The sequence below is a fragment of the Struthio camelus genome, chromosome 1 (assembly GCF_040807025.1).
Source record: "Struthio camelus isolate bStrCam1 chromosome 1, bStrCam1.hap1, whole genome shotgun sequence".
NCBI lineage: Eukaryota > Metazoa > Chordata > Aves > Struthioniformes > Struthionidae > Struthio > Struthio camelus.
The window spans coordinates 3,359,787-3,385,189 of NC_090942.1; the positions used below are offsets into that span (position 1 = coordinate 3,359,787).

Here is a 25,403-nt window from a genome sequence, read left to right on the forward strand (position 1 = left end):
TTTATACTCGGCTGACACAAGTGCTCTGCATTCCTCAAATACTGAGATCGGCACAGACAGAGGAGGCAGCAAATGAGGGATTTTTCTTTCCATGGCTCGAGCGCTTTATTTTGTTGTTTAAACTGATAACCAGGCTTCCTCACGTTCATTTTTCCTGAGATGATAGAAGCAGGCACAGCTCGGTTCTCCCTGGTGCAGATGCGCAGCCGTCGAGCTCGGCCGGCTTGCAGTTATTTGGTGAGAAACCCATGGCCTCAGATACCCAGCAGAGCTCTCTCAATTTCCCCACACTGAAGAGCAACAGCACATACAAGTCATTCATTACAACACTTAGCTTACCTTTGCAGGACCGTGGTGAGGCTTAATTAATGCTTTTAAGCGGCTCTGGGATCTCTGGGCAAAGGTGCTGTCTGCATGCAAAGCAGCGTTGTTGTTTAATTTGTATAGCACTGTTGGTGTGCACGGCACTTTGCAGCCCAAATGATAATTTTATCTGTGTAACAAAATAATAATTATAGGAATTGTGATTCAGCAGAGATTCTCTGGTGATGCCGGCATAGGGTAGGCATCTGGACTCTATCCGGCGAGGCGCTGGTGTGCATTACTGGAATAGGAATGTGCGGTGTCTCTCAGCTGCCAGAAATGCTCCATCTCACTCCAGGTTTAACCGTTCTTCTGCCAGCAGCTACTGGAAGAAAATCAGCCAGGCATATTGTCTGCCAAAGTGAAGCTAGGTCAGCAAAAGAAGGCTCCTGCGCAGCACCGTGTGTAATAAGCAGCAACGATATTCCTGTGGAAACTCTTGAAGGGTCATGCAACGTTGGCTGTCGTGTCCTGGTGAAAACGGACATGAGACTCTGTAATTTGGGGCAGGGAACATCTCTTTGTTAGGCATCTCTTGGACAGATACGCCTGAGGGAATCCCGTATTTCTGCAAGGATGCTCAGGATTATGGGGACACAGCTAGAGAGGACGGAGGGCCAGTCTCTCCTTACATCTCTCCAAGCATTGCAGTTGATGTCTAGCAGGAATGTGTATATAGTCAGCCTTTGACCCATTGTGGAAATGTGACATCCTTTACGGTGAAACGCAGCAGCTGGCTAAAAGAGCACTTCTCCCTCTCCCAGAATCGCCTTTCTGCCTGCACAGGACACCCTTTTCATCCCAGATTTTCTCTCGTTGGGGGTCTAACTCCCCTTCTCAGCTACAGCAGCACCAGGGGGAGGGAAGTACCGCTGTGTTTCAGGTGCGTAACACAGAGCTTTGCTGCTGGAATACGTTCTTACAGAAGAGCTCTAGCAGCTTATTTGATCAATACTTCACTTTTGAAAAATCCCTAAATGCTTATTTACCCAATGGACCATGGCAGTTTCAAAGGTAGAGTCTCCACACTCAATAATCTCTCTTTTTTTCTTCTTTTTTTGGGGGGTATGAGAAATTTTAACTGAATTTTTAAGGCTCATGGAAGGCACTAAGCTGAGAGCTGAAGCGATCATATTCTTCTGTTTATTCTTCCATGCCTCATCCACATGATCCTTCAACCTTTGAGCTAGCAGGGGTAAGTTTATGGGACGCAAAAGAACTCAGCTTCCTTTTACAGTCACAGATGCTGTTCTCCAGGTCCCATCCAGCCTTCCTGTTTGCTGGTACAATTCCCACCTGTGAGGGAACGGTGGGCATGAACCTCTATTACCACACACCTCAGTGATCTAGTTTTCACCCCAGGTGCATGGCTGGGTGTGTTAAAACTGAGGTTTGGAATAAGTACCACCTGAGGTTTTTTTTTTGTTGTTTTTTTTTTGAGGGAGAGGAAATGACTTATGCAAAAGGGAGATTTGGCTGACACGGTGATGGTGTTTTCTGTCTGGGATGTGAAGGCCTCTGTTAATGGAAGTGTTTGTGTTGTCTGTGATGCTTTGTGATGCTCTCATGCTTACTGTGATGTTTGTGACGCTCTGTATTGCTGCTGGAGGTACCATCCCTCTTCCCCTGCCTGTATCAGAAGCTTGGGCTCTAAACAAGGTACTTGAAATATCACTTAAGTTACAATATCCGAACACATAGAGCGTAAATAGCATTGCAAAATAGGCCCAGGTATTTGAATCTGTTCTGCACTTCATCTTGTTTATCTTGACATACTGTGCCTGTTTTCCCTAGCAGACACTTGAAGGTGAAGTTGAAGGTAGGATATGAAGGATATGGTGAAGCTAGTATCTGTGTACTGTCTGCCAGTAACATGGGCTCGTGTCCGTGGTGTTTCAGGTGATGCTTCAGGCTGGATCCGTAATTGCACCGCCATGCGTAATGGTGGCAGGAGCGTCCTCTTCTAAGCCAAGAAGCAAGCCTGTCTTTTTGCTGAGGACAATACTGGATTGGGGGACTGCAGACTTAATCTCTGTGATGTGCTTCTCTGGATAGCCAGTTTTGGACTTCCCCCCCATATAGTATGAACTGTTTCCCTCTGATTTTTTTGGTGTTGCTCCCAGAGCAGAAATGCTGCTGTTGACCAGGCCCATGCCAGTCATAAGGAAATGTGCATAGCAAAAGCGGGAATAAGAGTCTGAGAATAAGCCATGGGCTGAAAAGCATTTGCCCTTACTGCTCGCTGGCCCTGTGACTATGAAACTGGGGTCAGAATACCCTGAAAGCTGTGGTCTGCATCTTCAGGGTCTGCAGCAGGAAATAAGGAAAGCAAACCCACTGCCAGTATTACTTAAATTTTGCAGTACTGGGGTCTAGAAAATGTTTAGGAGTTCACTAATCGATGAAGGCTGAAGACACTGTGTTGTATGTGCCTTTCTGCACACTAATCATTCAGAAAGTCAGGACATAGAGGATGCTAAATTTATAGCAATAATTACTAGTTACTAATAACCAGCCAGCTGTGTTGAGCAAAAGGCCTGAAGACTGAAGAAACTTGTCAGTCTCCCTAAGAAAGGCAACCTCCTCTTCAGGAAATTGCAAATTTTACGATGTGGAGGTACATGGTATAGACTATCGAGAAGCTAAACGTGCACAGTACAGCAGGAGCATACATGCAGGCATAAAAAGTCTGCACCACATTAAGATTCTGTAGCACTCTGGAAACTTGACACCGATCCTTGAACTGATGCTTAAAGTACAGACCTAAAAACCAAACGCTTGTACAAGTCCTAGTCAATTTGAGTAACTTTCCCCCTGTTCTTGTGTTCCTGAATTATGTTTGAGTGAAAACCTCTTAGCATAGTGGGTGCAATTTCCCTGTAATTGGTAAAGTTACTGTAACTGCACTGTCATTTGTATATGGTGACATGTAATTGCGTGGTAACCACTGCTGTGGTTGCACAAGTGAAAAGCAGTGTGCAATTATAATGTATTTCTGAACGCTGGCTTTTTATCCAACTTCCATTATATCACAGAGCACCCTGGGGAAATGGTACTGGATATTTTTGTATGTCATTAGACTGCAGGCTAACCGCTGAAGAGCAGTTTGGTTGGTGATCTATGCTATCTTTGGTTGGTGGCCTAGGGTTCCCATCTTTTTGCCCATAAAATTTCCCAAGGGCTTTGAATTCCAGAAGACAGTGGCTTATGGCTGTCAGTAGTCACTGAGCCAGCCCACAGCTTTTTTCTGACTCACTGTCGGGAACGCATGTGATGGGGAGGGCAGTATCATGCACCCAGTTATGTGAATGATATAGCACTAGGTGAAGGTCAGAGATGCAGTCTCCATCCTGCACCAGGGCCTCATGACTAGACACAGCCGGTGGGCTGATGTTAGGCACTGCCTGAAAGTGGGTGGCCATGACAAATTTCATAGCGCAGAATGGAGGGAGAAAGTTTGAGAAACCAAAGTCCATTGATGTCAGCAGAGTCAAAAGGAAGACTCAGAGGCAGCATGGTCTGAAGCAGAGATACTGGCTGAAATGCAGAAGGTCAGAGGTAGAGACAGTTTAGCTTCAGGCAGGCAGGGTATTAATGCCAGGGGCAGGGCAAACCATCATTCAAAAAGAAGGTAAACCAAACAGTGATGCCCAGGATGATACCATCACGAGAACAGGCAAACAATAAAAGTACAAGCCTTGGGTAGCAAACTTCTACTGGTGAAGTTGGGGTTAAAAGTACTGTGTTTTATGGGGACATGGTTTGCATCATTAGCAGGTCTGCTGGCCAGGGATTTATGGTTCAGCCCTGCACCCCCTGTTATCTAGACCCTAAATTCCCTAGCTTATGTCTCTTCAGGTACCGAGAAGTTCCTAATCACAGTTTTTCCTAGGGCTTCTGTTTCTAGATTTTTAAACACCCTGTTAAATGGGGTATGTGTGCACAGGAAACTCAGTCCTTGCTGTTGAGAAGGTCTTGCAGTCAGGTGATGGAAAGACCTTGGAGATCTCCTTGCAAAGACTCAGATGAATATTTCTGTTGATTTCTTATTGCTGTTGGCTCGTTGGCCCTGCCGCCAGCACAGACAGCTGTAATGTATGCATTCTCTCCATGTAGTAGCCAAGCCTGGGATAACAAGAGTGAGAAGCCAAGTACCTGCCACCGTATGAAAACAGGGCTGTTAGGTATTAGCTGTAAATCAAAGGCGAGACCTGGCCATTGGGATAGCCTTTATCCCCAGTGAGTCTGGGGAATTGCTTTGGAGCCTGCTGAGATATCTGGAAAAAGGCCCTCGTGCTTTGATCGCAGAGGAAGATTTTGCCAGAGCGAAAGCAAGGAGGAACGAGAGATGGCTAATCCTTTATGGAAGCTCTTCCCAAAATATGAATTAGCCTGTATTTGGTTATCAGGGGCTGTTTCAGAGACAAATTGCTAAAGCAGATGTTTAAGGGACAATTGCAGTTTATTACGAGCACTGTCTGCATGGGCCCCTGATACCTGGCACTTCAGCCCTTTGCGTGATGCCAAAGTGCTCTTGTCTGCCACGGAATCAGATGAGGATGGGGAAGGAGGTGCTGTAATCAGAGCTCTGATCCTTCTGCTGAGTTTGTGGATTTTGGGGCTCAGTGGAACCTTAGAGACGTGGCCTAGCAGCAGCCTTGTAAAGCTGTCCTCTCTGGGAGGGCTCTGATGGGTTAAGTATTTATTTGATAGGCTTAATCCTGGGGAATGCAGGTGCTTGCCAGAATCCTTCCATAAATCAGGCCCATTCTTTGTACATCCTTCCTATTTCACTGGTGAATGTGACACTTGGCCGCGGTGTCACCACCACTGCAGATGGACCCTCGGGGTGCTGATGCAGAGCCTGGTGGCAAGAACAGACTGCAGCCTTTCACCAGCTGGCTTCCCCCTGCGCATAGGCCCAAGATGGAGAGGCAGCTGTTGGGACTTGGGAGGACATTTATGCCTTGGGAGCTGCCAATTCTTCTTACATGAAGATATTTCGGATATGGAGAGCACCTTACAAACCTGTGTTTAGTAGCTTCCCTGGGGCAGGGGGAGAGTGATTGATTCATCAGGTGGAAACCTGATGTGGGATGCTAATGCATTTGTTTCTAGTCCAGTTTCTCAACCGCAAGGCTCCCTTCCCTTCTGAATCACCTTCAGACTGTGCTGTGACGTTCTGGCTTGGATTTTAATTGCTCAAGATGCAAAAAATTCCCGATCCTATTCCTCCATCTCTAGATCTTTCCTTTGCCCCTTCCTGATATCCCAGCTGGTGCAGCAGCAGTGTTGCAAGCTGAGCAAATTCAAGTCCTTGCCCATGTTTTCGCTCTGGAAAGTCGTTAATGTGAAATTGCCAAGCAGAGACGCTCCGGAGAGTTTAACGTGGCTACTTTATATTGCTGTTAGGAGTGTCTGGAATTGAAAATAAACCTGCGCTTGCAACTCCTGACCTTTTCATCATAAATCCAAACTTCCTTACGTGTTTCTCTTTGCTGAAGAAGATGGCTGTATTTCTCTCTTAACAAAGACATTGCTCATGCAGCTGAGAACCACAGCTGCAGAGGAGCTGGGTGATGTTTATTTGTAAGGGTTTTCTTGTTGGCATTTTTTGCAGATGACCCTCAAAGGAAATAACCCAAATGTATTAAATGAAAATATTTTTGTGTGGTGTGTGACTTGCTGGCCTTGCTCCTATTCTTCGGGGACAGCTGTTCATGTTGAAGATTATAACTCTGCAATTGCTTCTCTGGCACCCGTGGAAGAGCAAGTGACTAATTAGAGAGGCCTGATCTGTCCTCACACATCAGTTTGCATGCGTCAGAGATTTGGGTGCGGTGTGAGGGTCCTAGATCTCGTCTGAACTGTGTCATGTCATGGAAAACACTGATTTCCCTCTCCAACCCTTGCCCTAGGACAGGGATGTGCCCTTTTATATGTAATCTCAGGGAAGTCAGATGAACAGGTTGAAAGTTTTCTGTCTGTAGAGAGAAAGAATACAGAATTTTGGCCCCGTTGAGGGTAGGTCTGAGTTCAGCTGGAGCCAGGCCCAGGCTCATGGCGGAGGAAATAAACTGTGGCAATTGGATTAATTAAGTCTGAACAGGTTGGAGACGTGCTGTAGCTCAGCCACAGACTATTGTGTTTGATGCTGTGATCACTGGTCTATATCCCCTTAGTGCTTTGCAAGCACATGAGAGCTCACCCTGCCTCTATGAGCTTTGATATACAGCCCCAGCGCTCATATGCTCTAGCTATTGTAGCCTGGCTCTTTGCAGAGTGTATTACAGAGGGCTCAGTGCTGTATTCCTACAGCTGTACAGATTGAGACCTTCCTGGTGCCTGGGGAGCAAGCAGGAACAGCTTGCATCTGCCTGCACAACAACGCAGGCAACCCCTGGGTGATATCCAAGGGCCTGGGTCATGTAGGAAGGCAGACCAGGTGACTGCATGAGTCTCTTCTGGCCTCCAAGTGCATCTGCCAGAATAGCTGGGTTTGGCTGTGCTGCAAGGAGGGTAGGGTGTAGGAGGCTGTGCTACACCAAGGAAGATACCTTGAACTGCACCAGCTCTGCTTGATCACTGTTGTTCAATTGCTTGTTGGTGTTACGTGAGATGGAGCTTGATACACTGTGCCCTAGGTGAGATGTCTTCTGATCCTGTGGAGTTTTTCACCCTTTTGGAGGTAAAGAAAGTTTTTCCTCATTTCTTCTTTTCCTTCAAAATCATGACAAAGAAGGACTTTCCTTTACCTCCCTTTCTGCCACTTGTAGAAGGTTTGGGAATATTTTCCTTTCAATGTGAAATGATTCTTCTCTCTGCCTGTCAGACGATCAGTTCAAGTATGCTCAGTTTTAGCTTTGAAACACTGATCATCTTGACCCGAGAGCTTAAGAGTTTCTTAAGAGATCATACTGGGCCTGGCTTCAAGACCTGGATTCATCTCACATGCCGTATCCATAGAATCATGAGATAATTCAGTTGGAAGGGACCTCAGGACATCATCTAGTCCAATTTCCTGCTCAAAGAGTGATACATCTTAATGTTAGATGTTTAGGCTAAGCAAATCATCTGGAGTCCTTCTGTAATCAACTGGCTCTGCCAGAAGGTGATCCAGTGCATTATCAGGTGGGCTGGATGGGTGGCTCTCTGATGTATGTTTTTTTTACTCCGTTGACTATGGAGATGGCTAAGATGACCACCAGAGGCTACGCTGTAAAATTTCATGTGGCTGGAGCTGGATGAGAGTGATAAGTGATAAGTCAGGTAGTAAATTAGGGAACAGAAAGCTTGTGGGGTTGCTTCAGACCACCATACCCCCTCTCCTGTTAGCTCACCTGACAGTCAGTGTCGCATGTCTTGCAGAAAGACCTGGGTAGTGTCACTGCTTCAGACATCATCGGTACTTACTGAATAACCAAAGTGCAGCTTTTCTTCCTGACCTATGTAATGAAGCTGTGCATGTTCTCATTATCCACAGAAACACTCATCTTTTTACAAGTTACACTGTCACCAGGAATGTCCTGCCTCTCTGAAGTGTGGTGATCAGCACAGTGGTGATCAGCACAGTGGTGCTAGACCTGAGATGAATTTAGCCTTTGGATCTGGAATATATATTTACCCTAGACTTTGTGCTGGCATGTAAACTAGCAACATCCATCTGCAGCTCACAGAGGCTGTTGATTTGGCCTGTAATTGCTCTTTGAGCTGATGCTTTAGCTCTGAAAGGGCAGTCCACAAACACTAATGATTCTTACAGGCCAGAGCTCAGGCCTAGCTGTTCCTTACTAATGGCTGTTTGAATTCCTCATAGGTTTTATATATTTCTAAATAGTTTTAGGGCACACTGTTCTTCCATTCAGTAAAACCATCTGTAATTATTGCCTGTAATTGCCAGGTGAGGACAAAGTGAATCAACTACCAGGCTTTTATTGCTAGTGGACTCAATCAAGGGGCGGCTCTATTCTAGCCGTGTTTCCTGGAAGACAGGAACTCAGACAAAGAAAATGGTCACGGCTATTTATTTCTAACGTAAGAAAATTTGACAACTTTACTGTACACTTAATTACTCTTCTAGGCCTCAATCCAGCAAAGTATTTTAAGCAGGTGCTTAACTTCAAATCTGTGAGTGGTCCCACTGAAATCAATACAAGTCTAACTGACTCGGCAATCTGTGCTGTGGTATTCAGAGCATCATCTTTATCTAGCTTATTCCACAGAGATCCTCACAGTGGCAAAGCATATTATCCTGACCTCCTGTCCAGATCCTGCCTTTGAGGTAGGATCGAAGAGGCGTCACTGTCTATACAGCTTACTGCTGCACTCCTGCAGCTCCCTGAAGTCCCAGGATACACCCTCACAGATAGCTGGATGCTATGTGCATTCGCGGAAAAGGATCCTAGCAGAGCATCTCTCTGGTGATAAGCCTGTTAAGTTCAAGCGCGGTAGATGTTGGAGTTCATGCAGTAGCATTAATGGAAAGGACCTTTTCCCTAGCAGTTAGGACATCACAGGTGTTTCCAGCAAACACTGCAACACTCTCACAGTAGTGGAGAAATCTACCTTCCCTCCCTTCTCTTCAGAGTTCCCTAGTGAGATGGTTAAATGTGAAATTGAGACCATTCGTAGGGGAATATATGGGGACCAAGGAGGTTAATATGCCCAGATCAAACACTCAGCACAAGTGAAAGATCCAGGACCATATGAACAAACTAAACCTATGGCCAGGGAGTGTGTGCAGGTGCTGTCTGTTCTTTTTAATCCTTAGCGAGGTCCCTACTGCAGATCTGGACTGTGCTGACCAGCCTTCTCCTGGACAGTGCCTAGGCGTGCCTTGGGGGACAATAATTTATCAGGTGTAGAATGGATGACACTACAGTGTTTGGTGGTGGGATGGGAGCAATAGTTCATGTGCGCAGGTATGAGCCGTACTAATGGGTCTTGGGGCCAGAGGACAGGCCATGGCCCATCTTATTTGCTGGTAGATATAGCTCAGTGCTTCTCATCTGGGATCCCTTGGCTAGGATGTACCTGGCTTTTTTTTTTTTGACAGAAGTAGAAAATTTTAAGACATTTTTAGCAGATTGTGTCTTTGATTGCTAGCTCTTGACTGGTAAAGCAGTAGGAAAAAGGCTTAAAGTAATGTATCCTGCTGGGCTGTCATTCAAGAGAAGCGAGTTTCCATTTCTCCTTCTGCCTCGAGCTCACCATGCAACTTTGGATGAGTTTTTTCCATTTCTCTATTTCCATTTCTCCACTCCTGCTTTGCTCTTTGACTTGTCAATCCACTCAGATTATAGGTATGTTATGCACACCTCCCCAACGTCCAAAGAATCAAGGGCTTCTCATTTTCATTCTCCCTCTTTTTGTTTGCAGCTGTTGACAATTGATGACAATTTCTGTGGCCTGGATATGAATGCCCCCCTGGGAGTATCGTCCATGGTGCGGGGGCTCCCCATTTTCACTGAAGATGGAGACAGAATGACATCTGTGATTGCCTATGTCTACAAGAACCACTCCCTGGCCTTCGTGGGCACCAAGAGTGGGAAGCTCAAGAAGGTAAGACCTAACGTAGTCCTCTAGCTCAGATTTGTTTTTTCCTATGAAAACTGGCAGTGCTGAGTTGGCGGTAGGTGATTCCTTATCCTGAGGTGCCTCACCTATTTTGGGAACAGCCAACATTGTTTCACTTGGCCAAAAATTGCGTTTCATCCCTGAGGGCCTGAGCTGATATGAGAAAAGAGAAAACCCTTCTTCCAAAGTATTTTTAGTAAGAAGATGAATGTGTCTGAGTTCAAACCACAGAACCAGCCACAACTGGACTTGATCGAGCTTACATCCATTGTTTTTTTGTTTTTATTTTTTTTTTCTTCTATTCCGACCTTCTCTAAGTAGTTGATCACAGGGTATCTGTGCATGTTGGAGAAGAATGAACTGATGCTGAAGCTTGTTAAGCAACAGAATTCATGCTCTGGAGATATTTCTTCCGAGCAATGTGACTAGACTGATTTCACCATGGACCCAACATGGGATTAGTGGTTGCTCTCTTTAGGTCAGGCTGGGTGCTCGTACTGAAGGAAAAACATTTTCATCAGAAGAAAACTGTGTTTGAATGACAATGAGCATTACATTTAAGGAGTAACCATGGTTGATGCCACATAAATAAATACACTCTTTATTGTATTGTGGCTTATATTCCTTACTGCCTTCTCACAAAAATAATGTCCGTTGCATGGCTGTGACTCTGTAGTTCAGCAGCTGCTGTAGTTTGTCATGTAAGGTGGTAGTGGTTGTTTTGTGAGACGGAAGCTGGGAATTTACCTGTGGTCTTGGCAGGTGCTTTTCTTAAGGCAAAAGAGGTATTCTAAGGGACCTTCTCGTGCTAACAACGGGCACTGCGACCCCTCTGTGCCATTTTAACAATGTTTTTCTGAACACTTGGCTTGGGGACGTTGCAAAAATATTATGCGTGCGTGGAGACTGTGGCTTTGTCAAAATAACGGAGATAGGAGGGAAGGTGAGAGAAGAGGTTGCACAGAGCTGCCCTTTGGATGGATCCGTAGGGGCTGGGTTGGATGTTGATCCCTCTTTGAATTCCTTTTGCAAATAACTCTGAGCTGGGAAGAAGAAAATGCTGTTAAAAGGCAGCCCGGTACGGCTTGTATATATGATGGACAGAGCACAGAAGGGGAGTGCGGAGTCACTTGTTCATGGATGCATGAGGAAGGCTTGAAATGTCTGGTTTTGTCTGCCTACCTGCTTCTTCCTCACTTGAAAAAAAAAAATGCGGATGCAAAGTCAGATCGCATTGCCCCTGTCCTGAGGGAGGTTTACAAGGGGAACGTGGTCCCGGCCACTGGCAAACATGTCAGGCCTTGTTCAACCAGGGAAGGGCTGCTGATGCTTGTGAAAAGAGAATTTTTTTTTTTGTTTTTAACAGTCTGTTCAGGCATGTGGAAAAGGAGCCAAACTGTCTTTTAAACAGTTGTAATAAAAATAATCTCCTCCCCTGACTAATTAGGTTTTGCCTCCCTGTCATCTGTGATATCATAATAAACTGTTTCTGCAGCCAGTCTCTCAGGGGAAAAAATAGGGTAGCTGAGATCTGAATGGTAAATATCCAGAAGACCTAAACAGTTCAGAATGACTGCTGCTCCTCTGCACTCGCAAGTGTTTGGTTTTTCTTTAGGTTTCAGGAGAGGCAAACTGAGATATGGGTCTGTTTTTGCCTTTGCAGGTCACATTACAGGATCCAAGAACTGATCCCTTTTAATAGGGAAAATAGGAGTGAGAAAGCTTTTCGTTTTTACAGCGTGTGGTAGCGAGCAGGGACGTCCTTATAGGGTAAAGAATGAGAAGAGGGGAGCTGTACTGCCTGACGTAATTTGAGAAAGCTGCATTTTATTCCCTTTTTTCCTAATGTGATGGATGTCCTGCCTATGGTAGCTAGTGTAACGGGTACGTGTGTCAGGGCAGAGCTGGAGTCTCCGGCTGAGAGCTTCCTCAGCTGGGAAACCTCCATCGGAGAGGCAGCCTTTCCCTTTCAGTCTGTGCAAAGCGGGGCTCCCCATGAGCACCTACGGTTGCTTTGGACCAGCTGATCGAAGCTCTCCAAAACCGTCATTTCCTGCAGATTCGGCCCCATCCTTACTATGACTTCTTCCATCGCAGCCTCTCCTGCACCCGTTGCCCTCCTCTGAGTCTCCCTGGTGGTATCAGGGCTCATAACATCAGCCTGCCTTCCCTTCCGGGGGCCAAGGCACATCCCCGCTGCTATATCTGCCCTAAGTCTGTGGATTTTTTACCTGGCTTTCCTCGATCTCTGCCAAGGCTTCGTGGGTGTTTTGAAGCTGTGCTTTTGGTTTTGGTACATCAAAAGGGTTCCTTCGAATAGGGAGCAAGGGAAATACTGCATTGATATCACAGCTCTAACACAACCTGTCACGTTAGCATGAAGTTTGATTTATGTCTAAAAAAAAAAAAATTGCCTATGGGTATATTGGAATTAGCTTTGTAGGATTACATGAAATTCCATGTACCTGTGGACGAAGGCCAAGGGTTGTCATTGTCTGTGTCCCACCGGGTCCTACCATGCATGGTACATACTGCTGTTTTTCCTGGTGCAGTGCAGCTCCTTGGTCGAGCCAATGAAGCACTTCTGGATAGCATGAAGAGAAAAGTTATTAGATTATCTTCAAGACAGCAGCATCTGTTAAGCTGTTGTTGGAAGACATGCTGCAGATAATTAGAAGATGGTTTTGGAGGAACTTTCCTTGTTTTTCCTGCAGTTTAAGCCTTTTTGTTTGTGTGCGTATTTTTATATGAAAGATATAGACAATATATCAGATTTTGATGCAGGCAATCCGCGAAAGCCCTGCAAAATACCCACAGTCATAAAGCAATATCTGTTAGTTGATATACAGATGTCACATGTGTCAAAGGAATTTACCCAGCGACACACACAACTGAAGAAAAATATTGTGCTTTACAGGAACATATCATTAAAATGAAGACAAGCAGCATATCAGGAATATGCCCATGTAACCAAGACAACAAAGAAAGAAAGGAAAGGAAAAACTAAGATAGAGATAGGGTAGGAAAAAAGTGAGTGAAACAGAATGACAAGGCTGGTCCCGGCTATTTCACTGCCCCGGGCGAAATACATTTTGCAGTCCTTGCTCATTCACACAGCTACATGTGCGGACCAACAGGAAGGCACTGAATAATCTACTGCAGATATATGCCCTTCTAATTCTGCTGGCTCATCCACAGCACAGCCTGGCCTGCAGAACGAAGATATAAATAGGACAAAAATGCAGAGCTATGAGAAGGGAAAATTCCCCCTATCCAAACCTCGTGTGAGAATTCAGAGCCTTTGGATTTAATGCCCGATGGGTGCTGGTATCATCTCTGAGGTGGGGAAAGATACCCGAGGATGAGTGGGCTGAGAGACTGCCAGATGCAGTTCTTTGCTCCACTAGAAGCTTCTGGTGTGTCTTGGTGCTTCTGCACTCCGTTTTCCCTGCTGTAAAGTGAAAGAAATATTTTCCTGGCCCAAGGAAGTGTTAGGCACATTAATACACTAAAGATGGTGAGGTGATCAGATATTAAGGTATGGGGAACATATCAAACAGCTAAACTAGACAAACTGGATGAGGTGGAAAACCAGGCTCCTGACCACTTGTGGGCATTAAAGATCCTGCGGTACTTTTTCATGAGAATTATTTCATCTCGTGGTGCTTTGGTCAGGTCCCAATACCTGTAATTACCTCCTGCTGTGTCAGGTAGCCTGCAGCGTTCCTCTGTACTTCCATACCATGTTTGCAAGCGTTGCCACGACTTTTGTATACTCCGGGGTGCCTGGTGGGCTTCACAGGCAAAGTGAGCTCCTACATACGGTGGAAAGTGTTTTGAATGAAACCCTTTGTGGAATGTTATCAGGATTTCTGTGAATTTTTAGTTGTCTATTTCCAGGAAATTTTTGTTTCCGTGAGATTCCAGGGCCCCACTTTATTTTGACATATGTCACTTTTGTCTCTCTAGAAACAGTAGTGCAACTATCCATCAGGAATGGGAGTTGTTCCTTGGCATACACTTCTTACGAACCCTTTTCTCTAAAATGCGTAGGTGCTGAAATTCACTGTCTTTCTTCTCCTTTGCATGTTCTCCCTGCTCTCATTACACTCTTAGCTGTTCACGCCAGTGGCAGCAGAAAACTAGAGAAGTACTCATGGAAATGCTTTACACAGCTATGTATGGCTGCTTCGGATTTTTCTAGTGTGTTGGCCAAATTATGTGTTGCTAATACCTGTCATTGAATACTGCTACGTTTGCCTTGCAGAATTCCTTGTAGACTTTCCTCAAGCATGTAACTTACGGGCATTGTTTTTGTGCGGATAGTTTCCAGTCAAAAAATGCAACTTATTCGCAATTATTTTCTTTGTATGAGCAAGTGTAAATGCCAGTTTACATTTATAAATGTCAAACTGAGAACAGCCCTCGAAATTGCACTGCTGATCAAAACAAAACTCTTTGTCCATTTTGAGATGTTGATTTGAAACCAAAGTAGTAATAATTTACACTTATTTGAAACTTCCCCATAAGAAATAATTTTTTTGATCAAAATATTTCATTCAAAGCCTTTTCTGTGCTAAGGCTCTTAGAGAGAAAGAAATTGGGCTTAAACATCAGTGTTTTCACTCTATGGCCTGCGTTTCATTTTTCATGAAATTCCATCAGTCTGAGGTCTTTGAACAGATTTTTAGATTTGGATTGCTATTTGGAGTGAGGTTTCTCATTCAGATCAGACAGCTCCGAAATGTGGTCAGCTATTCCCACCAGCTATTTCCTCTATTTTGTAGAAAATTCTCAGAATCAGCTGGTTTTGTGAACTACCCACTGTATTTCCTTGAACCTGTGAGACTCTGCTATCTTTGGATCCAGAGAAAGCCACTATAGAGAGATTATAAATCTAAGAGCTTAGATGTGCAGTTCTCATTTTGGTCCATCTCGCAGCTACAGTGAGGAAGCTTGGCTTTCTCAGGTGGCTAACTGGGTTGAAAAATATGTGCATGTCTCTGATCCCTTGCTGGCTTCTGGCAGTGTAGTTGTGGCTACCCCATCGCATCAGCCAGGCTGAGGACAGAAGAAAGGTAGCAAGATAAGAGGGTGCTGGAGATGGGAAGATATCACGGATACCCACAGGTTACGGAGCTCTAGGTGGGTTGATGACATCATGATGTACGCACCTGTAGAAGGGGGAGGAATATCTCCTTGTGCTGTTCCGGTACCTCACTTCCCACCCAAAGAGCTGGAGCGAATGAGAGAGCTGTGGGTTGCTGTGCGCAAGCTTGTGGGCTCCTGTTAACGGCAGGAGCAAACAGTGATCCTCAATGCTTATCCAGGCGAGGGGGTTTCTGAATATGCACGAGATGAGAAACCCTGCCCGGTTTTGATGTTCTCTGGAGGATATTCTGCAGCTGACAGCTCTGCGAATGTCAGCAAGGAAACTCGGCTTCCTTCTCCTTCCCTGTGCTTTGAAAGAGTCGTGGTTTTTTTTTTTTTTTTTTTTTTTTTTTTTAAACTGTTTGGCAAGTGGACTTGACTGCTCTGAAAATATGCTGTAGACGTTCTGGCTCCTGCTGGGAAGCTGGTTGCTGCAAGAGGGGCTTATTCACCCTGGCCTCTCCTCACAGCTTCCTAAATCAGCTGGAGTCTAAGTGTTTCACTCAGTTGTGATGGAGCGATGTTGCTTCCCATCTGTATTTGACGTCTGTGAAGACTGCAGTTGTCTGTGTCCTACACTGATATACAGCTACCTCTTGAGAGGTTGCTGCAAGTGTAGATGCCTGAAGAGCAGTTGAGTTTTCTGGCCGTACCATCAAGAAAGCTGTGATTTTGTAGCCGTGGAATACTCTGCCCTTGACACTCGTGTTGCATTCACCAGCAGGGAGACCTCAGAGAGGTGGTGGTGTGAATCTACATGAACATTGGCCAGTGACACTTAATAGCCATCAGATGGTGATACTGGAGTCCAGCATGGCCTAAAAGGGCCAGGTGATCAGGTGCTACCGTCATGGGTGAAATCAAAGGATGCAGGACTTGGGCATCCCAGCACTATATTGCTGTGCTGTGCCATTTCTCTTCCCCTTCTGTCCTGAAGCCTTGGGAGACCCATCTTTTTTAAAATTTACCTTTCATAAGGTGGAATTGGGTGGGAAGTAGGTTCCCTTGTACACTGTCCTGAACATCTGACAGTCCCAGAGCTGCAGTCAGTAGGGAGAGTCGGACCGGATGGCAGGGCTGCCATCCAGCAGGACCTAGACGTGCTGGAGCAATGGGTCAACAGGAACCTCATGAAATTTGGTAAGGACTTACATAAAGTCCTGCACCTGTGATGAACTAGCACCTTGCAATAGGCTGGGGACTGCCTGGCTGGGCAGCAGCTCTTCTGGAAAGGACCTGGGGACCATGCTCGACAGCAAGCTGAGCATGAGCCAGTAATGAGCCCAAGCAGCAAAGAGCAACAGCCTCCTGGGCTGTATGAACAGGGATATATCTAGTAGATCAAGGGATCTACTGGTAGACCTATCTAGTAGATCAAGGATCTTTGTACCTACAAGGATGTTATTGAGAAGATGGAGATAGGCTCTTCACAGTGGTGCATGGTGGGAGGACATGAGATAAGAGGCATAAACTGAAACAAGAGAGCTTCCGACTGGACGTAAAGAAACAATTTTTCCTCATGAGGACAGCCAAGCAATGGAACAGGTGGCCTGATGAGATTGTACAGCCTCCATCCTTGGAGATTTTCAAGACCAGGCTGGATAAAGCCCTGGGCAACTTGATCTCACCTCAGAGCTAACCCTGCAGGAGGCTGGATTAGAGACCTTCTGAGATCCCTTCCGACCTGCATTGTCCTGTGATGCTGTGATCCATCTTCTGCTGCAGAACTCCAGGCCCTAAACCACATCAGAGGGACTGAAGCCAGGATCTGCTGCCGAACTGCTGTAGCTGACACTCATTTTAAATATCTATTAATTACTCTGTCACTGCAAGCTCATGCTTGGCTTCTTGCATCCCTCATTTACATTGCTCTGGGACTTCCAGCTACAACTTGCCAGTGTAGCATGCGGCAGTTAGCTCGTTGTTCCTTACAGTATTTAACTGCAGTGGGAAAACTCTTTTCTGTCTGCTAGGAAGGCTGCTACTCCCGGCAAGAGTTAGTCTGCTTTTTCCCGGAGAGCAATTAATTTTCTGTGTCTCTCTCTCAAATACCATTCTCTACTTTTTGATTCTCCAGCTATCTCTGTGCTGGTGTGCAGGGTTTGACTGAGCTGTGCTTTTGCTGATTGCTTTGCATACATGTGTTGAGTGCTGCTCTTTTTTGGAGATTCTGATTTAACAGTGCCTCAGAGTCTTGTCAGAGATGGGATCTTGTGACCGTGGAATGAGATCTGCAAATGACTGTCTAATCCCTCTAGATGCAATCTGTACTTCAAAGTCTAGAGGCACTCGCTGGCTGCTGCCGTGCATCTGCATCAGTGGTACTGCACCATGCAATTTTACTCCAAACTCCAGGAGAAACAGCAGGCTTGAGCAGACCCGCTGCAGAGGGGAAGGCAGCAGGCTGTGCCGTCATCGATTCAAGGCCTTCTGCTAACAGGCTGAAGCTTGATTTTTGACAGGTTTCTAGTTCCAAAGCAGCCGAGCTGAATTTTGCCACAGCAGGGGTAGGATGTGTGTTGTGTGCATGCAAGAAGGGCACACACAAAAGGGCAGATAACAACCCGCTGCAGGTTACTTTCCTGCTCTGTGTGGGTCCTGTAGCCTTCTCAGGGCCAACAGTTTGCAAAGATGCTGGTTGTTACCTGTGTCTTCAGGGCAGATGATTTCCTTCACGGTGTCACTGGCTCTGTGCAAGAGGTGTGGAGTATTCAGGCTGCAACGCCTGGCGTGGTCACGCTGCTGATGGAAACAGTGCAGGGGTGGGGCATAAGGAAAAGCCGATGTGTTGTCATGCCCCAGGTCTATGTGCTTCTGTTTGTCCTCATCTCTTTGCTCCCAAAGTAGTGCTCTTGATGGGACGTTAGGTGTTCAGCTTCATTCTTCACCTACTGCTTCTGCTCTCTGGGAAACAAAGAGAGACTATTTAGCTCTTGCATGCTGCATCTAATACCCGGGTAGACATCCAGCCAAAATGACTCTTGTCGTTCCTTCCTCCTTTCTCTATCTCCATCCCTTTTGACTGGGATAATGACTTTTCAGGGAGCCCTTGAAGTGCCTTTTGCATCTGCCTTTGATTTGAACGTCTCTTGCCTGCTGACCCTTCTTACAGGAAGTCAGCTTAAGTGCGGTTCTCCTAATTAGTTTTGCTTTAATTTAATCTTTTGAAAAAATTATATCAAAAGAGGAAACCTTCCACCCGCTCCCGTATTTCTTTGGTCTGTTTTAATGCATGGTCTCCGGGTTTATTTCTCTGATTCCCTTGTCTCTAGATAGGACATCATTTGCATATTTGATTAAGCTCCATATGTTATCAGGGAGCCGGTTGAAATATCAGCAAATCCCTGATAAGGCGCTGTGCATCCGTCTCTTCCTTTCACCATCCACCACTCTATCCGGATCCCTCACCATCCTGCTACTGTGTCTGTTCCCAGAATCACCTCTGCAGTCTGTCTCATCTCTCTCTGCCTTCTCTCTTTGGCTGGATGACTGATAGCTGGTTCAGCTGCAGACGGATATTGATGTAGACATCAAAATTTGACAGCTCCTTTCTTTAGGAAGGAAGGGGGAAAGGTCCAGAGGATGTGAACTTAGTGCTGTTGAAAGATGCTAACCATGACAACAAGGCCCAGGTTCAGTTCCCTGCACTTTCCAAAGCAACCTGCCTGCTTGCCCTTCTCAGGGATCACATTGCGTGTGTATGCATGTGCGGCACGAAGCAAACTTATTCCCGCTGTTCATTCATTTCCAAGCCTTTGTTGAGATTCTCAGCTGGACTAAGGGAGAAGCGCATGTTTCAGCCCATTTTCCTCATAGTGATGGTGTTGAGATCACGCACCTGTTGGCTGCAGTCCACACCGACACTGTTAAATCACCTCCCAGATGCTAGAAGTGGCTAGTGTGCAGAGACAATGGGGAACAGTCAGACTGACTGGATACAGAGCAGTCATGGTCAAGGTTCCATGTTTTTTCCCCGGAAATTTGAAATGTATTTAAATATATATATATATGTCAATAAATGTTGGTAAAATGTTTAAACTTGTACTTTTCAGGCTTCACGTACTGGCTACTGCTCATTTAAAAATAGTTTGCCTTAACTAATTTCCCCAGCCCACTTCTAGGAATCCTTTTCTTTGAAGTAAGGTAGGGAAACCCTGGAGGAAACTTGAGGGAATGCTTTATTTAACAGAAATTCTCCTCCTCACTGCTTGATGCTTAAGCTCAGGGAGACTTCGCTCAGCCTGCAACAGATAGCTGGGCGTTTCTGCATGATTCCTGGGGGCAAAGCCTGATTCGTGCTGCAGGACTTGGGGTTGGCCCCATTAAGGCAGGTTTATCCTGGGTGTAGCCACTGGGTGCAGCCCATGGCAGGGGCACAGTGAAGATCTGTGCATGGTGCACATGCGTTGGCAAAGGATAGCTGCACACCTATACTCATGTTCACTCCACACCTCTGTTTAACAGCGTAGACCTACCTGCTGTGGCTATGCAGACACCTGGTGGTCCTTGTTTTTATAGGAATTATCCCTGGTGGCGTCATGAATGGCTTATCCAGAAAATGCTTGGAGATACTTCTAGCAAAGACGGAGAGGGTTTGTAACGGCAAACAATACTAGTGTAATTGGCTGTGCTACCTGAGTCAGAAAGGGGACCACTGCTTGCATGAGGGGGCCCTAGGCTGTTGAAAAAGAGCCTTTCCCTCAACTGACACCCAAACAGCATGAGCAAGAGGTTTGATTTGTGAGCCATCTTTTAATTAAGAGGCAAAAAGCAATGTGTCTCCCCTCACTCCAGAGAGCTACTTTTGGCCTGAGCTAGTTCGAAGAGTCTCTCTTTGCCTCTCTCCTGCACACACCCAAATTTCCTGGCACTGGGCTGTGGAGTCGGCATCAGTGCCGCACGGTGACTGTTTACGTACCTCTGAGAGGGAGCTTCAGTGCTAACTGCAAGTCTCTCCTGAGGACAGGCCCTCCAAGTTGTTCTTTTCCCTCTTGTGCTTCCTTTGTTTTGGGTTAATGACTTGGGCTTGTAATGCTGCATCATTTCTCTCTGTTTCTCTTCATCTTGGTGGCAGTCTGGCTTGAAAGCAACCAGGCTTTGGCGGATTGATGGTTGTTGGACTCATGCACATGAAGCACCCAGCTGGGGGAAGCGTGAGAGCGCTGTGCTGGTTTTTGTAGACCACAATCCATATGGTGTCTATAGGAGTGAAGATGTGTGTTGCTATGCAGGATTCAGGAATCTGCTCCTGCTTGGTCTGACACTTGTTTTTTTTTTTTCTCCTAAAACCTTGTCAGCAGCCTTTCACCTCTCCTAAATGAAACCATAAAGAAGAGCAGCAAATCTCTGGCCTCTTCTGAAATTAGAAAAAGTCATCATAGCTGGGTGAGGGGTAGAAGTATGGGTTGAAGGCTAGACTAAGACTCTTAACTAAAGCTGGGGTGCTGTGCCCAGGGTGACCAGAAAACGTTGCGCTAACTGGAACAGCAGCAGCTGACCCTACAGATTTGATTGTATCCTGAAGGCGTCAGTTCTAGTTTAATGTCAATGAAGTATTTTTCATGAACTGGCCTCTGTCACTGCCTGACTTTCCGTGTACTGGCAAATGCTATGCCAGCTGTGACCCCAAGGGCTGGGACGATCATTCATCTCCTAAATTAAAAGGGGTTGAAACGGGCTGGGATTTTGATGCAAGACCCCAAAGGGAAATAGATGTGCTGTCTGGGCTGGCATCTGGACTTGACTGGACACAGCAGCACCGTTAACAGAGATGTCCCTTTCAGACATCCCATGGAAGACCAATCCTAGTATGAACTGTTGTTGTTCTTATATATTGGCAGCATTGTGTCAAGTGTGTGTCATTGTTTCCAAGCTGGGATCCTGCTTGGTGGAGTGAGCCTGGAAGTGTGTTGGAAACGAGTCGCATGCTCACAGGTTCTAGTGGGACTGTGATTGGGACCCTGGAAGTAGCAAGAGAAGAAAAGTCTTGAGAGGAAAGCTGGGAGCTGCTGGCCTGTGGGTTTCATCTCTGGTTTTGCTCCATCATGCGGAACATGTTCTGCTGATGATTCACAGGGCTGGGTCACTTTGCAAAACAAAGCTCAAACTGCTAAGGGACTTGAGCTGGTTTTGGAAGCTTTCCTGCAGCTTGTTTTTCAAGCTGATGTGGTACGTTGGCAAAGGACCCCAACACGTTTGTATTTATGGCATTCTGAAAATGCAAACCACTGTTTCTAACGCCAGTCGTGCTGGTATCCCACCCTGCTGGGATGCTCTTGGCTGTGGTTGGGAATCCTCTATCCCCAGCACTTCTTGTAACTTCTTCTGAACCGACGGCTGGCAATAAATTCCAGTGATGTCGGGAAAAGGTTATCGCTGGGACTGCCAGACACCTCGTCATATTAATTTTTTAGAACCTTTCTGATGAAATCTAATTAAACATAGCGACCGGCACTGTGCAAGTCTCCCTGTGTTTGCCTCATTTATCATATGGTTGATTAAGGCTGGGTTATCGGGGGGAGTTATTACTTGTAATATCTGCTGGGGTGGATGTGGTTTCACATACTATGGGTGCTTTGATCGTTTCCCCACTGCTTAAGAGTTTCTGTTGGTTTCTCTTGGATTTTGTATGCAATCGATTTATCTCCTCGGGGTCTAAGGGAACATATTGATGATAGAGCTAACCTGAGCGATAAGGACATGTTGTGCATGCTAATGCATTTCTCCTGCCCTTCAGATAGATTCACTGTTTGTAAGCGATAGGACCTTGGCATCATATTAGGCTTCAGTATTTGTTGGTCTGTCTGTCTCTTGCGATGAGAATAACAGATTTTGCTCACAGAAGTGAGAAATTAAAAAAAAAAAAACACAAAATTAAATTAGTGCCAAATCAGATCAGATTCCCTCCCCTTCTCTTTTTCTACAAAACGAACCTCCAAAAATGTGGAAGTTTTACGGACTCTGAAACAATCATTTGCGGTTATTTGACCTCCTCACCTCTTCTCTTCTCCTTTTTTATTTAATTAGTTCTCTTTTTATAGACACTTCTACAATGAAATAGAAATGTCAGTATCTTTTGATGCTTTCAAGCCCCTTCTCCCCTTGTGAGGATGTAAATTAATTCCCCAAATCCCACCTAAATTCTGAATTTTTAGCTAACTTACTCTTCATGGAGAAAAAGAAAACGTTTCCAAGTTTGTATCTCTCTGTTTTCCTCGCACATCTATCTTTGCATGCAATATATGCAGAAGTGCAAGATCTTGTGAGACTGCTGCATTTAAGCTTTTCTTTAAACTATTTCTGCTGGGTTAGCATTTTTATCTGCTTGGAAGCTGGAGAGTTGAACTCACCTGGGAGCTCCAGTAGTGAAATTAATTATCATAATATAGTGGGGAAAAGAAAAGATTTTAGGATGGTGAGTACTACAGGGCTACCCTGGTATATTGTATCTGTTCGTTTAGGGCTGTTGTACAGCTTCAACTTCAGGAGATGTGTGACTGAGAGACTCTGATTTCAAGGGAGGGGGGGCTGCTTAGTCTTCCTGCCTAGGCTGGGGGAAAGCAGGAAAAAGTGACATCTGAACGCTGAAAGCCTCAAATGCATCCTGACACTAATTATTAGTAACTATAATAGCAAGCTAAAAACTGAGCATTGATTATTCACGATTTTTAGGCCAGTCTCGTAGTTTTAGGGGCGTCTGACTTCTGAATTCTGTATTTTGAGGACTGACAGTGCTGAGAAGCAGTGATGGGGGGGGCAAGTGATGAAAAGACCCTTGTAATTAGTATTCTAGTGCTCTGCCTTTAACGAGTTGTTGGCATAATGTGTGTACATGCAGATGCAGGACCGTTCACCAGGGTGTTATATGCCCTACACTGCTAACAAGGATTCGTCTTCAGCTGGAATGGTGGGAACCAGAGCTGCAGGGGCAGATCCAAGCTCTGTTCCCCCCTGCAAAGCTCCAAGCAATGCCAGGGTTCGAGAGAATGACAGTCACGAAGACCGGAATAACCGCAAACTCATTGCGCTATTATCCACCAGTGCTTAAGATACCAGGATGGACGTTATGTCCCCCCCCCTCCCCCCCCGCCCCGAGTTTTCATTTTGATCATGCTTTGCAGTCCCCATCTGTCTCCTATTCTGTGATCTAGCCCAGGCTACCACTGTGCTGCTTTCTTCCCTGTTAAGGAAATCTCAGGCACCTTCCTCTTAAAGCTCGTGTATTGACATTGTAATGGAAGTGCTGCCCTTCGCCACGCTGCAGAAGGCAGGCCCCGCTCGGAAAGATGATATCATTGGCACTAAATATACACCAGCCGTCAGGCCCCTCGTCCGTGCCAGAGATGCTCTGGCAGACTCAGACCTGACTTATTTTCTATGTTTTGTCAATTCTGTCGGTAGCAGGTGATTTCATTAACTGCTGTTTAATTGCATGTGGAGAGCTCAGCTATTATTTGTTTGTTTTCATTCTCCTGACGGAAACCCGTGCTGGCGGCCTCCTTGCAGTTCCCTCCTCCAAGTTTCACAGATCGGCATTGCAGCCCTGTTTCCAAACCTACTGCTGTATTTTTTAAATTGAGTGGGACGGAGCTGCTGAGTATGGAATCGGAGTTGAATGCCCAGAATGTACAGTTGCAGGGGTTTGGCTCCATCCCACCCCTTGTGTCAAGGTCCAGGGTGCTGTGGTGGAAGCAGGGGCTCTGGGTTGTGTTGTCCAGTGTGCCATTGGCTCTCTGGGTGACCTTGGACTCGTCTGTCTGGCCTTCCTATTTCCTCTGTGTTTTTTTTTTAAAAAAAAAAAAAAAAAAGAAAAAAGAAAAGAGGAGTGTGGGACGAGGGAGTTTGGGAAAGGACTGACTTCCTCCTTGAACATAATCAAGACAAGGGATGGGGTCTCCATATGGTTTGCCCCATCTCCATTCACTCAGAAGAGTCCCTCCTGAATCTTTCTCACGTACCTTGCATCTTTTTAACAGCATGTGACTCCATTTCCTATGCTGTTCCTTTTCTTCTGATTGTTTCCTTGTCAGACTTTACTTTGGCCCTGCCCTTTATGATATTTCGGGGTTCCCATCTCCATCCTCTTCATTCCTGATGAACAAACAGCTTCTTTCAGGCTTCCACGGTTTTATTATTGCTGGATGGCCTTTTGGTTTCATTTCTCTTGGAGCTCCATCTATGATTTGATCTAGGCATCAGAATAAAATGTAAGAAACTTGAGCTCAGGTTCCTGCTCTGCTGCTGGCTTTTATGGACCCACCTATTTCAGAGGCATATCGGGGAATTCATCTCACTAAATGTAGAAATCTCCATCTATGGGAGGCACTGCCAACTCCCTGTCCTGTCCAGTCCAGTCCAGGGGGGAAGATCAGACCTTTAAGGACACAACTGATCTCATCCTGTAGGAGACTGAAATCACCCTAAAATAGGTCACATGCATTTTGTCCTAAAAATACTTCCTTCCCCCCATTAACTATATGGGAAGCTGAAGGCAACTCACTCAGATGTAAACACCCCTTGTATCTCAGTTCCCCACTTCTAAAGTGACAGTAGTGGCATTTGCCTGCTCCATCAGGGGTCTTGTGAGCAATTAGCGGTTATGAGGTGCTCCAACATTATGATAATGGGGGCTACAGAAAAGCTCAGAGCGGGGTTATCTTAAATATGATTTTCCTGCTGTGCATCTCCCCATCTTCATCTGGAATTCGATTAGCGTGCTCAGGTAGGGCCATTTCTTTTGATCCTTTGTGCTATCTTGTCTCTTCTTGACTCCAGTACAAGTGACTTATCCTACCTTTTCTAAGAAGCCCGGATGCTCTTATCTGCCTGGGCAGTGGGCCATATACCTGAAGGTTGCAAATAATATACAGAAGATGGCTTGAGAGTGGCTTGAAGAGGGATGCAACGTGAACTCACATGATTTAGGAGGCCAAGAAGGCTGTCAACAGATCCAGCATGTCTGCATCTCTAAGTGATTGATTCTCTTCGATATTGTTACAAATGCTCCCTAAACTGCTAAAAGCTTAGGAAAAATACTTAAAAGGGGAAAGGAGCCTGCAGAATTTATAGCATCTGCAGTGACTGAGGGCACCACCAACAAATTCAGAGTTACGAGTAGATGAGCAGGTTGGTCTCTCGCTGGGATCACGTATCTGACAGTCATAGTGATGCTGGGGTAGCTCTGATGCTGTTGTGGTGTATTCTGCTGCGGTATATGGGCGGGGTGTGCTACCACACTGCCATGCACCAGCACTGTGTGATGGGGCACACTTCAGCCATACATTTTTTGAGTGCCAAACATAGTCCTAGGTGAT

At 45.7% G+C, this 25,403-nt stretch overlaps 1 protein-coding gene across 4 annotated transcripts in view; it reads left to right on the plus strand.

The window, feature by feature from the left end:
* The window catches only part of PLXNA4 (plexin A4), a 461,571-nt gene that overhangs the window by 39,235 nt on the left and 396,933 nt on the right, over nucleotides 1-25,403 (plus strand). For all 4 annotated transcript variants that reach the window (XM_068953849.1, XM_068953915.1, XM_068953978.1 and 1 more), the window contains one exon: nucleotides 9,742-9,924. In XM_068953849.1, coding sequence (XP_068809950.1) covers nucleotides 9,742-9,924 — 183 coding nt within the window. The remainder of the gene's footprint in view (nucleotides 1-9,741; nucleotides 9,925-25,403) is intronic.